This window comes from Otolemur garnettii, unplaced genomic scaffold (genome assembly GCF_000181295.1).
Source record: "Otolemur garnettii isolate 467f Iridium unplaced genomic scaffold, OtoGar3 scaffold00126, whole genome shotgun sequence".
NCBI classification, from domain to species: domain Eukaryota; kingdom Metazoa; phylum Chordata; class Mammalia; order Primates; family Galagidae; genus Otolemur; species Otolemur garnettii.
In genome coordinates this window covers 188482-202541 of record NW_003852521.1, presented here as the reverse complement: position 1 = coordinate 202541, position 14060 = coordinate 188482, and the positions used below count along the sequence as shown (strand labels likewise).

General features: G+C 43.9%; 1 protein-coding gene across 2 annotated transcripts in view; it reads left to right on the top strand.

Annotated features, from left to right (window-relative positions):
* Positions 1–14060, top strand: part of ARID1B (AT-rich interaction domain 1B) — a 426086-nt gene that overhangs the window by 340862 nt on the left and 71164 nt on the right. For both annotated transcript variants that reach the window (XM_003797856.3, XM_003797857.3), the window contains exon 7: positions 8218–8397. In XM_003797856.3, the coding sequence (XP_003797904.2) occupies positions 8218–8397 (180 nt within the window). The remainder of the gene's footprint in view (positions 1–8217; positions 8398–14060) is intronic.

The window sequence follows — 14060 nt, the reverse complement described above, 5'->3', positions numbered from 1 at the left end:
CTGTGGGTGAGGAGGCATGAGACCAGCAGGCCCAGCACCAAGACCATGTGTGCCCGAGCAGAGGACCTTGGGCTGCTTGCCATGAGGCACATAGGCATGGCCTTGGGTCTCCAGGAATTACCTACCATCCAAGTACTTTCCAGCCTTTTCACTGATGAATGGTTTGTAGGCAAACTTGGCAAAAGAGATCAGTTTGGAAACTTGTAATCATTCAGACAGGAAATAAATAGTGGGTTGTATGAAGAATAATGTGAATTACAGTGACTGTCACTTCTTAAGCCTCTACTGTGTGCGGGTGCTGACTGGTGTGCTTTACACATATTCTCATTCTTACCAGGTAGGTTCACTTGTCACTTCCATTCTTCAGAAAAGGAAACTGGGGCAAGGCAGTTAACTAACTTGCCCCAAGTTACCCAAAAACCAAGTGGTGAAGCCAGAATTTGGCCAGGCACTCCGACTGCAGAGCCCACACTGCTCAGGGCTGCACAGCGTGGACACAGCTGACAGAGACTTAGGTGGTGGGAATATTTGTGCTTTCTGGCCTAGTAGAATCTTTCTTCTTCTTTGCCTGGTTATCAGCTGTTTATCAGGTGTTATCAGCTGGTTATCAGGTGTTTCTACTCAAAATGGCCATTCCTCAAGTAGCTGTCTTCCTTCCTGAAATGATCCTCTGAATACACCGTGAGATGAAGAACCAGGAGATCGGATTTATTAAGCTGCTTCTGTAAAGTGAAAGTAAATGGGTTCTAAAGGAAGGTGGTGTGTTGTTCACTAAAATCACATGCATTGGGTTCCACCTCCTGTGCCTGGCACTTGCTTGGAAAGGTGAGAGAGTGTTTTAAAGCCTGAGGTGCTCACAGTCTGGAGAGAGACAGTCACTCAAAAGACCATGATAAGCAGGGTGATCACTGCTACCCACAGCAAATGAAGGCCAGCAAATGTCTTGGAAGGTAGCATGGGGCAGGGCCGTAAAGGGTGGAGAGCCCCGGCGCGCAGGTGTGTGGCCGTGAGGGTGCACCTGGTGACAGCGTGGGGTGGGGGTGGGGGGCAGCATGGCAGCTCGTTGTTCAGGGTGCACTTCCCATTCATGGCTTTTTTTTCCACTGAAAATTAGAGTGAGAGTAAACACAGTTTTGTGAAACGTGTGTGTGTGTGTGTGTGTGTGTGAGAGTTGTGTATGTATAAACATACATATAATCACATAGGCATATGATATAAAATATGTCTTTTAACTATTGAGTTGTGGTTAAAAAAAAAAAAAATGTTTGAAAGTGGCCTCAGCCAGTTAACCTCTGAGCCTCACAGTGTTCAGATTGTTTTGAAGCTTGAATAGGCTAATAATGAACAAAGCTTGTTAGCTCATAATACGCGCTCATTAAATGTCAGCTCTTGCTAGACCGGGGACCAGCGCCTCACCTGGAATATGAGAGCCTTTATTTAGTACCTATTGGCTGAGTGACTGTGTGTGCTGAGACGTGCAGGTCTCAGGCTTGTTGGGAGCTCAGGGCTAGAGTGATAGGAGCACCATGGTGGCCATGTGTCCAGGGTCGTGCAAGAGACATGGGTTGGGCCAGATGTTGAAAAGGCTGTGTGCTGGCCTGAGAAGTTTGGCCTTCACTCATAAGCAGTCAAGAGTCATTGACGTTTTTGACTGCACACTACTGACAGATCCTGAGAGATAAGAAAGGAGGGGTTCAGAGCCCAAATGAGGCACCAGCCTGGACACAAGCCCCTGCTTCTGAGAGGAGGAGAGCCAGCAAGAATGGGACACGGACAGGAGTGTTTGTGGCTTAGAGGACAGGGATTGTGCAGGTCCAACAGCTGTCCCAGGGTGTGGGTGGTCGTTGCTTGACACTTAGTAATTGGAGAGTTTGGAAGAGGGTTACAGTGTTAAATCAACCAAATAAAAGCGTACTCCAGCAAGCTCTTAGGACTTACCTGAATGCAAGATCTTTAGCTTCTAAGGACGTACACTGGGTTGTACACTTGGGGTCAGGCATCTTTCCATCACAATGGAGCTTTAAGATGCCACCTGGCCAGATTTGCCTGGCTGTTTCTACACATGGTTCGGGTCTTAGCTCTGACTGGAAGGAAACCTTCCTCCCTCCACAGTCTAAGTTGGGTCTTCTCCTGAGACTCACAGCATCTGTGCTTCCTTTATGATCCTCATCATGGATTACTTGTCAGATGCCTGTCTCTCCCTCCTGAACTTACAGTCCATGAGGGGCACATTGCCCTGCACCTGGCACCTCATGAACGATGAACAAATGAAAGGGAAAGGAAGTGACATCCAGTTGACTGAGATGTTACTGTTCTGAAACTTACATGGAATCATAAGCTGCCTTGTATTTTAGTTTATCATTTTTCCCTGTTGATAAGCTTTATTTTTGTTTGACTAATAAATTTTAAGCTCCTGGAAGGCAAGGATTACAAATCTTTTGCTTTTTTTTAAAGATACAGATATTCTCTTGTTTGTACCACAATTCCATGAGTGCTAGAGTATAATTGGGGTATGCTGGGAGGAGATCTGTGTAACATTATTGTGGATTGAGTTAGCAGTGTGATAGCTTAGACTGGAACTCACACAATGAATAAAGGGCTCATAGAATCACTAGAAAGGCAATAGTAATGCCTTTGTGTGGCATTTTCATGGTGTTCTGAGTTTAGCAAAGCATTCTTGCATGCGTTTTTCCTATTTGTCTCAGAGCAGTCCTGTAAGCCAGGGCAAGAAATGCATTCACCATTTCCTACAAAAGAGCCTGTGGGTCCTGCAGAGTCTGAGTCCAAAGAGATCCCGAGTGTGGGTGTGCTCTCCTAGTCCACTGCTGTACTGCCTCTCTGAGGACAGAGCTTTGGCTTGAATTTTTTTTCTGCCTAAAGGGCAGCTCTGGTTTTTTTTCATAAAATAACTATGTCTTTTTTTCATTTGAGATGTGACAATCCAAGTGTTTGTGACTATATGTGCATGTATTTCAAAAATTGAAAATAGCAAATTCACTGATAAAGATTCTTCTAATGGATCTACCTTATGGAGGAAATATATGAATTATATTTTGTATGAAATTTCTTTTTTTTTTTATTGAATAGTAACTGTGTACATTAAAGCACTTCTGGGGTACAGTGTGGTGTTTTCACAAACAATCCGAAACACTTCCATCAAACTGGTTAACATAGCCTTCATGTAATTTTCTTAGTTATTGTGTTAAAACGTTCATATTCTACTCATAGAACGATTCACTTGTACCCTTGTAAGATGAACCACAGAAGTGAACCCTCGAATCCCCCTCCCTATGAAATTTCTACGATACTTTATATAATGTAAAGCTAGTACTTTGTCCAACGTATGAATTTTCCCATGTTAGATATTTACTTGGGACATCTAATTCCATAATTTATATACATTTAGTAACTCAATATGCTTACAAAATATATAGGAGATTCATTTTACACTTTCTAAATTTCCCTTACTAGAAAGTTTGGTTTTCTAAACTCAGCTTTAGAAAATTTTCACACCTTTTAAAAAATGCAGCTGGAGTCTCTCAGTTGTCAGGTAGCTGTTCTCAAACTCTGCTGTACGCTGCTCTCTCATAATAACTTCGTAAAAGAAGCAAAATGTGATCAAATAAATATGACACTACAGACACCTATTTGGTAATTCCTCGTGGAAATCTGATTTTGAAGGGAAACATTTAAAAATATATTTCCTTCAAAAATATGGATTATAGAAAATTAAGTCTGCCCTCAGCTAAATACAGATGGAAATTATAAACCTGATTTATATTTTTCCCAGGAACAAAAAAATGTTTAAACCAGGATCATAGAGAACTAGAGTTGAGTGCCGTTACAAGCAGTGAGCACCAATCCTGCTTCTTTTAACCAGTGAGGAAACTGAGGCCACACATGTTAAAGTACTAGTGAGATTTGCACAGCAGGAACAGAAGGCTAAGACTCCCGTCCCAGCTCAGTGCTCTGGTCATTGTGGCACTGCTTGTTCTGAGTCGCCTTTTTGAGCATGTAATAGAGGTTAGTAGCTACTGTTTCTTATCAGTGTCCTGGATGCCAGGCCCTTTATAAGTGTTGTGCATTTATTATCTCACCTAATCCATGCAGCAACCTGTGAGTTCGGTGTGATGGTCCTCATTTTATAGGTGAAAAGATAAGTAATAGGCAGGCATAGTTTCTGCATTTAGGATGAAAAATAGAAATATACTTTCTTAGCTAGCTTCTGTCTTCTAATTTTTCATCAATTTGTTTAGAAGACTATGGCAATCTCCAATAATCATTAAAAATATACTTATATAATTATACTTTGTTGGCATTTAAATAAGTTTGTACATTGTGTATCACTTATCTACCCTCCTAACTGATCTCCTGATGTTTAAACATTCTGTCCTTCAGTCCTTTCTTCAAGGTTCCTATGGCAGTAGAATTAGCTTCCTATAATGCAAGTCAGATCATGCCCATCCCTGCTATGGCAACATAAGGCCTATGCCAGTATTACTTAAACTACAAGACCAAATTTCCAGGGGATTACGGATGAGGAAGTTTTGGTAAGCCTGGCAACTATTTGACAAAGGCAGTCCTATCTATCTGCAAGAGGAAATATCCATGATTAAGAAAGAGTGACCGATAGAACTATAGGAAATTGTATAGACTATTCTAGAAGCAACAATGAAAACAGCTATTAAGCACTGTTCAGATTTACTCATGATAAAAAAAAATACAGAATGAAACGCAACCACAGATTATAAAATGCCTCTGAAAGCATACATTGGAAAACTGTTGCCTTTGGTGAAGGGACTCAGTGATAGAAGATAGGGATGGAGGGTTACCCTTTCCCGCCCTTTAGGGTTTATGTACAGTTACACAAGTACTGGAGTTACATGAATTCCAGACATCTAAATAAAACACAGATGTAGGAATAAAAACTAGCTTGTTCATTCTAGCTGGAAACATCTGAATATATGAGGTATCCAGGAGTTAAAAGATATTCTTGAGCAGTTTATAACCCAGAAAACTAATAACCTAACGTCTCACGTTTGTATATCAAATTATGGATTATAGAACATTTTCACATACTGTCTCAGTTGGTCTTACAGGAATCTCATCTTCATTTTTATATGAAAGAACTGAGGCTCAGAGAAACTAGGATTTGCCTAAAGCCACACAGGTAGTTGGGTGCGGTACTCATTGTAGCGTATCTATTTGTGCATATCAGTCTCTCTGCGAGATTCTGGTCTCCATCTGCCCCCCACTGTCCAGGTACTCAAGGCCTCTGTTCCCGTTTGACTGCCATTAGATGATGTGGGTCCAAATGGTGGAACCAAGGAGATGTGTCACCTGTTCCTTTCATGTTTTAGAGAACATAGAGAAAGGGCTGAGTCTTACCAAATATTAAAAAGAAAATTCTGGAAGCTCCTTTTTGTGGTGCCATTGGAAAAGCATACAAAGAGAAAAATTAGCTTTCAGATCTTAATTTCTGTGTAAGCAGGTGGTTTCCAGACCTGTAGAACTTTGTCCCTGAGTCATGGGAGTTTGATGCCATGACATCATCCATTGGAGTTAGCTTTATGATTTCACCTACTTTTGAACTAGATTTTATGTAGAATGCCACTAATAACTGAGCTAGTTGAAGTGGAACATGACGTAGGCATTTTTGTGGACTAAGTAAATAGAAATAAATAACTTGCCTAGGTAAGAATTCTTAGAACTAATTTGATTAAACATTAAGCCCATAGGGGCACCTATGGCTCAAAGGAGTAAGGTGCTGGCCCCATATACCAGATACCAGAGGTGGCGGGTTCAAACTCAGACCTGGCCAAAAACTGAAAAAAAAAAAAAAAAAAAAAAAATTAAGTCCATGGCAAGTATTGAAGAGGCCAAGAGTAACTTGGAGAGATAGTAAATTTTAAGACGTTCTGAATCCTGTGGCATTGACACCTTCCTGGTTGAAGTGAGATTTGATGCTAATTAAAAGACCTGTGTTGTTTTCCTGAACTAGTGAAGAAAAAGCAGTCATTCTCCTTAAAGTAAGGGGGAGAAGAACCACACAATCTAGATTTGAAACACATTTTTTATTAAACAGGACTCTATCTGAGACTCTCGAGAATTTAGTAGTAAGGCTTAGATAAATATTTCATGTAACATCTTGAGATGCAGTCATTTGTAGTAATTTTAGTACTCCGATTTCTGTTTGTTTTCAGATTTGAAAAAGCAAATGTTTCTATGATGATTTATATCTGGGAGCTGCCAGTTGAGTCCAATTTCAAAAGCTTATCTTTATAAGTAAAGTAAATAAGATAATAAGAAATAGCTCTAACTTACTTCTATTCTGTCTCTTTAAAAGCAATGGTAAAAGGTCTCTTTTTTCCTTACTGAAATGTACACCACTGTCCTTGTAAACATGATGTGCCTTTTAACCCCCTAGATCAGTGGTTCTCAACCTTCCTAATGCCACGGCCCTTGAATACAGTTCCTGTGGGTCGCAACCCACAGGTTGAGAACCGCTGCCCTAGGTGTAAGTGCCCCTAGACCCAGCTGTTATCATGCCCTCTGCCTGCCTCAGTAGACTTTTCTTCAGAAGCTACTGCTCCAGGGTCTCTGAACAGGCAGAAACCTGTCCACTGTCCACCCCGAGGCTTCACCTGGTAACACAGGTGCTCTCACCGTGTGGACTCCTGGGTTCTGGGAGTTGGTTTTCAAACTGCCCTTGTTAGTGTGCTCATTTGCTAGCATAGACCCACGTGCTGATTGGGGGCACTCCGCCGACATCCTCACTTGTATGTGCCTGAACTCCTCAGACGTGGATGCTCCTGACATTGTAGCTCCACATAATATAAAGGTATATATTTTTTTGTCCCTTTGAAATCTCTACCCACAAAGCACTTACTGCCTTGTGCTAATACTGCTGTGTGCCACACACTCTGCTGGGCGTGTCAGATACAACAGTGACCCTAGCTGGTCCTGACTCTTGTGGTGCTTAGTGGAGAAGAAAGATGGATGGTAAGAGGGTCAGTAATAAAATCATTACAGGTTTATGGAAAGGGCTATGAATAAAGGTAAGTGACAAAAAGCAAGGCTTGGTACAACCTCGGACTGGGTGGTCGGGGGAGGATGGCCTGAAGAATTACGAGGAACGACAGCACATAGGGCGGGTAGACAGCGTTCTAGGAAAGGGCTTAATGCTGTCTTCCAGGAGCTCAGGAGGCCGTGGACTCGCAGGGGTCAGAGGGAGAGAGAGCAGAGGAAATGGGCCAGGCCACTGACACCTGAGAGGCCAGAGGCCAAGTCACACGTTTGTATTTGATCCTGTCTCTGGTGGGAAAGCTTGAAGGATTTTATTCAGTAGAGGGAGATGTTCCAATTTCCTTTCGTTCCCAAAAGATAATTCTGGCAGCTTTGTGGAAAATGAACCCAAAGGAGCAAGACAGGAGGGAAGGGGATGCTGAGGACCAGCGAGGCCTCCTCAGTGTGGGGCAGGAGGAGCAGTGGCCGGGCCTGGCTTTGGTAGAAGTGGCTTCCCCTGCTCTGACCGGACAGGATGGGGGTGGGAGAGTTGGCGGTGCCACTGATGGAGGTGGGGAGGCCCCGAGCAGGACAGGCTTGAGGGAGGAAGCCCCAGGTTCTGTTGGGGAAGAGTGGATGGATACAAGTCAACCCCTCCAGGTCTCAGTTTACCTGTAAGGGACAGTACAAAACAGGTGGGCAGGAGTGTGAAGGCTACTCTAGGAGACCAGAGGGGAGAAAAACCAACCCTTTGCAGGAAAGAACTGGGTCTGCTGTAGGCTGGAGGAGCAGGATTTTTGAATGACCAGGGACCTGCCTTCCAGTGATCAGGAGGCGATCCCAGGCTCCGAGGGGATGTGCACAGTTGTCCACCATTGGGGTGGGGCGTCAGCAGCTCTTGCTCTTGCCTTATTCATCTATAAGAAAGATTAAGCCTATTCGTCTTTTTCCCCTTCTCCATTTCCTTAGTTCAAGTCCACAGTCCACTGGGTTCTCTGGAACTCTGAGAACTCAGGGTTAGGACCAGGGTGGCACATGCTGCCCTCCCAGACCCTCCCTACCCGTTCGTAATGTCTGTAGCTGTTTCTAAAGGAGAATCTCCTGGTACCACCCTTCTCTCCTTCCACCTTCCACTGAATTCCATTTTCATTTTTGTGTACACAGAGATTTTGAATCCCTGCATTTATATTTTTCTATTTATTTCCCACTTAGGGTTTATGGCAGGCACTCAAAGAAACCCGCAGTTGTCTCAGTATGGACCTCAACAGACAGGACCCTCCATGTCCCCTCATCCTTCTCCTGGAGGCCAGATGCATCCTGGAATCAGTAGCTTTCAGCAGAGTAACTCAAGTGGGACTTACGGTCCACAGATGAGCCAGTATGGACCACAAGGTAAAAAAGAAAAAACAATCTCTCCAAAACGCATTGCAGTAAGTTGTAGAAATTTCATGAATGTGCTAGTCTTTCAGTATTTTAATACTATAAACATATTATACGAGTCCATTATTTGTTACCTGACTGATTGTGAGGTTAATGCAAACCTGCAGTCCTTTAGTTGCTGATAATGGTGGGAAGAATAATTACAGTCACTGTTGATTCAGCATCTGTGCGTCAGTCCCCGCAGCCAGTGCTCTTCCTACACGTGGTGTTCGTAAAGGAGCAGAACCTCTCCGTGGACTCCAGGGAGTCCAGGCTTGTTAAGAGAAAAACACAAGCTGTATCCTCAGAAAGCTGCTGACGCAAAACTTGGGCTCTGTCCTTTTGTGTCCTGACTCAGTAACCACCTTCAGAACCAGGAGCTCCGGGCTCAGAAGGTGTTACCTGGGTTGTCTCTCTCAGTTTGTCCCCGGGGTAAACAGACCTCACCAGTCTGAGTCTTAGGAGATGGGACAAAGCCTGAAGTGGAGGCATGTCTTCCAAAAAGGAAGATGAGAGAAGAGTAGAACAGTGGCCCCTGCCCAGAACACAGCCTGCAACGCAGGTTGTGTCATACACACGTATGGTCTTTCCATCAAGGTTTCTAATTGCAGGTGGGGATGTTTTCTAAATCACTTATCAATAAGACATTGGAATATAGCACCTTCTTTATGTGTTATTTATTTAAATTAGACATTAATGGTTAATTTGGAGAGAATGAGATAATCTGGCACAATTCCCAGAGTTTTCTCACTTCTAAAAATACCAGGAAAATTCCAAATGAAGGCAGAGAGTGCCCACCGGGACCCCACAGTGACCCACCCGCAGCAGGTCAGGGCCTGCCTGACGGGAAGCCTGAGTGTTTTCTAGAGTGTTTTGTTTGCACCTATTCAGCAAATCCGCCCGTGAGGCCCAAACACCTTCTCTGCTTTTATCTGGAATTCCTTAGAAAATCTGATCTTTCTGTTTATAGTACTTTACAGTTTGGACAGCGAGTTATGAGCATACTGTACTGTGTTTGGAAGATTTATTTTCTTCTGAAAGCTGTTAAGCATTTTTAGTGCTACAACGTAGCACCGTTTGTTAAGCAAACTGTATTAGGATCCCCAAAACACACCTTTTATTTTCACGTTTTGTGTGTGTGTGTGTGTGGAAACAGAGTCTTACTCTGTCACCTGGGTAGGGTGCTATGGCGTCAGAGCTCATAGCAACCTCAAATTCTTGGACTCAAGCAATCCTCCTGAGTAGCAGGGATTATAGGTGCCCCCCACAACACATGGCTAGTTTTTCTATTTTTAGTAGAGATGGGGGCTCACTTTTGCTCAGGCTGGTGTTGAACTCCTGAACTGAAGTAATTCAACTGCCTCAGCCTCCCAGAGTGCTAGGATTACAGGTGTGAGCCCCCGTGCACAACTTGCTTACTTATTTTTCTCAAAACTTAATCTAATCCTTCCTGCCTTGTCCATATGCACGGAGCTATAGCCTAGACACTGGTGTGCTTTGCGTGATTCCCTTCAGGCTGTGGCATGAACGGCTTTCTGTATGAGAATTCCAGAGAACCTTAGGAATTTAAGTCCCCTTTGACAGTCACAGTCTGCCTGTTCCCTTTTGCCTCCAGGTAAGTGTGACATGTAGCAGTGTGCCTCTAACCCAAGGCAGGGCTGTGAGTGACCCCACCACAAGAGCCTCCCAGCCTGTCACCCTCCTGGGCATGGTAGGTGCCTTTATCATGGAAAGAAGAAAACTCAGTCACAGTTGGAAAATCAGTTCATAAGTTCATAAGTTGTGATAGGCACAACTTCCATGCCCGGCACTCTCTGCAGTGAGAGTGGGGTGCTCCATGACTAGTTCTCTCTGTCTGCAGTGAGAGTGGAGTGCTCCATGCCTAGTGCTCTCTGTCTGCAGTGAGAGTGGGGTGCTCCATGCTGGTGCTCTCTGTCTGCAGTGAGAGTGGGGTGCTCCATGCTGGTGCTCTCTGTCTGCAGTGAGAGTGGGGTGCTCCATGCCTAGTGCTCTCTGTCTGCAGTGAGAGTGGGGTGCTCCATGCCGGTGCTCTCTGTCTGCAGTGAGAGTAGGGTGCTCCATGCCTACTACTCTCTGTCTGCAGTAAGAATGGGGTGCTCCATGCCCAGTGCTCTCTGGTGTCTGAGAGCTGCACGCACCCCTCCTCCTCCTGTGCCCTCTGCTCTCTTTCCTCTTCCAAGTGGCATTGCCACCACACTCCCCTTGAGGCCTGTGTCCTTCTGGGTTCCTGCACCAGTTCTGATTGCATGTGCTAAAAATCAGAATCCTGGTCCCGTTGGTGTTGAAGTCCAGATAGTTGCTTCTCCCCTTTGGAGTCTCTTTCCCTCAGCAGACACCCACAGAGAGGTGATGACATGGGAAGTACTCAATCCAGTAAATGCGCTCTTTCTCTCTTTGTTGTCCTTTTTCAAATGATGTTTTTTTTCCTTCCTCTTCTCAATTAACTGCTCACATTGTTGGTGAGATATTCACCTTCCTTCCTCCTATTTGAAGGAAAGAGTCACTCACTCAGGAGGTCATTAGGACCCCCTTTCTGTTTCTCTCCTTAACTAGGTGGCTTTCTTCTGGTTTTGTTTTTTTTTTAAGAGATCTATTTTAAGGGAAAATATTTTACAACCGCTTTTTGCTAATCACTTTATTGTTAGGAGTATCTTCTCCAAAATTGTTATTAGTAATAACAACAAATTTTATTGAACACATCCTAGATCCTGTTCTAGGTGTTAACTCATTTAATCTCACATGTTATATGGTAGGTGCTGTTATTATTCCACAGAGAAGAAACTGAGGCACAGACAGGCAAATGATTTGTGAGGATGCACAAGTGACTACAGTAGTCAGGCCAGGATCCAGTCCAGGCTGACTTGCCCATTCTCTTTGTCAGTGGGAAGCCCTGGAAGGCTGTCTGCATTTGACAAGTGAAAAAACCAAAACCTTGAACACTTATGTAACTTACCCATGATCCCACAGCTGGAAGGTGGCAGGACCACCAAGGAAGGCTGGCTTCAGAGGGCACTCACATGTCCACTGGTGGTGCCCTTTACCAGGCCTTGGATGTAATCTCTTCTCACTAGTTCATTCACCCAGGGAGCCACTGGGGATAAAAAAAAAAAGAGAGAGACAAACTCTTGCCTTCAAGGAGCAAGAAACATTTTAGAGGCTCGGTGCCTGTAGCTCAGTGAGTAGGTTGCCAGCCACATATGCTAAAGCTGATGGGTTTGAACCCAGCCTGGGCCTGCTAAAACAGTGGTAACTACAACCAAAAAATAGCTGGTCACTGTGGCGGGTGCCTGTAGTCCCAGCTACTTGGAAGGATAAGGCAAGAGAATTGCTTCCACCCAAGAGTTTGAGGTTGCTGTGAGCTGTGATGCCACGGCACTCTACCAAGGGTGACATACCGTGTTTCCGCGAAAATAAGACACTGTCTTATATTTATTTTTTCTCAAGAAGACACACCAGGGCTTATTTTCAGGGGATGTCTTATTTTTATTAAGTATAATACAATAATCTACATTTATTCAAATACAGTTAAGTCATCTTCTTCTGGAACCTGACAGGTGGAGCCAACCTTGTTGGGGTGGGGCTGGCGCTAGTGATGCGTGAACTCCTTTCCCCTAGCCATTTGCACTTGCGCAATAGGATGCCTGCAACCATGGTTACCACCTGCAGGAGTACAAATGGCTCATAGAAAGGAGCTGTGGCAGATAAAAGGTATTCCAGTCTTCCTCACTGCTTCACACTGAAATGCATGGTGTGGCTATGCAGATATGCTACATAGCCAGGCCCATCACTAGGTCTTATTATTGGGTTAGGGTTTATATTTAACAAATGCATAGAAATCCTGCTAGGGCTTATTTTGGGGGTAGGTCTTATTTGGGGGGAAACATGGTAGTGAGACTCTGTCTCAAAAAAGAGGGGGAAAAGAAACATTTTAGAAATACAGGCACATAAATATATCAAAAATACTGAAGAGATTAAGAAAAAAGTCTATTAATTAAAGAAGAGAATGTGTTAGAAATATATATTAATACTTTAAAATCAGAGTAATTAAATGAACAAATGGAATTAAGCCAATCTGAATGTATAAAAATGTTTAATTACAATATATTTTATGAAAATAGTACTTTCTACTTTCAAGCAAGCACATATACCTATTCTTGTGAAGTGTTTGTGAAGAGAAAAGGCTGTAGGGACGTGCTTTAATAAATAGAAAGGGGTATGTAATTAACGTTATTAATTAATGAATTTGTATGGGGAAAGGAGAGCTAAGATTAATTTCACCTTCATAGCCTCTTTAAATATTTCTTAAGGACAAAGATTCTGTCTTATTTTTGTGTCCTTTAGAATGTCTCTCATGGGTCATCCACAAATATTTTTTGCATGTTTGTTACTAATTATAAAAAATAAGGGTCCAGGCTTACTTTTGCTGTGAGCAAGCACTATTAACCTGGGCAGGTGATTCCAAGTCCAGATTTCTCCCACTTACCACTCACTGCACAGTAGTATCTGGGCGTCTGTGCGAGCCCCCACCCCCCCCACAGCCGCACACGGGGCGCTGACAGCCCTGGCTTCATGCCTTAAATTTTATAGTATGTATCTTAGGAAGCAGAGGACTGACAAGTTGGTGACTCTTTATTTCTTTTTTTTTTTTTTTTGAGACAGAGCCTCAAGCTGTCCCCCTGGGTAGAGTGCCGTGGCATTACAGCTCACAGCAACCTCCAACTCCTGGGCTCAAGCGAGTCTCCTGCCTCCGCCTCCCAGGTAGCTGGGACCACAGGCGCCCGCCACAATGCCCGGCCATTTTTTGGTTGGAGCCGTCGTTGTTTGGCGGGTCCGGGCTGGGGATTCGAACCCGCCACCTTAGGTGTATGTGGCTGGCACCTTAGCCGGTTGAGCTATAGGCACCAAGCCGTGACTCTTTATTTCTAAATTACTTTGGTAGAAGTGTTTTTCAGAAAGATTTAAAGGTTTTTTTTCCTAAAATAAATTAGATGCCATCTGAAATCTTCTTTTTCCCTTCATTCATTAAATGTTTCTCATTAGATACAGCATAGGCTCACTTTCAGTGATATTCAGTTGAAATGAATACAGTTCCAGAATAGTTAATTACAAAGTCACAATTTTACATCTACTTCAGTTCCAGAAGTGCAGTGTGTAAATGTCCAGAGTCATCCCCCCACCACCTGGTCGAGTGCACCTTATAGGCTCACGGAGACCCCTGACCCGGGAGCTCAGGCTCCAAGTCTAGACCTCGTCTTACTCATCCTCTCCTCCCAGACGTGGATGTGTCTAACATATAGGTTCGTTTTGTCTGGTCAAAAGATCCTGCCCATATGTCCTTGGGGTCTGCCTCTCCTGTTAGCCTTAGTCATTCTACTGTCCCAGAGAATGGTGTGCGCTCCGGCTCCGCTCCGGCAGAGGCAGCAGCGTGCCCATGTTGATCCCAGCTCCCGGCACCCGGACCTGCTGGGGACTGGAAGATGGTTTCTTTGATGATCCAAAGGCTAGTTTCTATGCAGATCTCGCTACCTTCAATTTGCTCATGTTATTTTTTCTTGAAACAAGTTGTAGTACATTGGCGGGGTTACAACGTACTATTGCCTTAACTGTATTTTGGG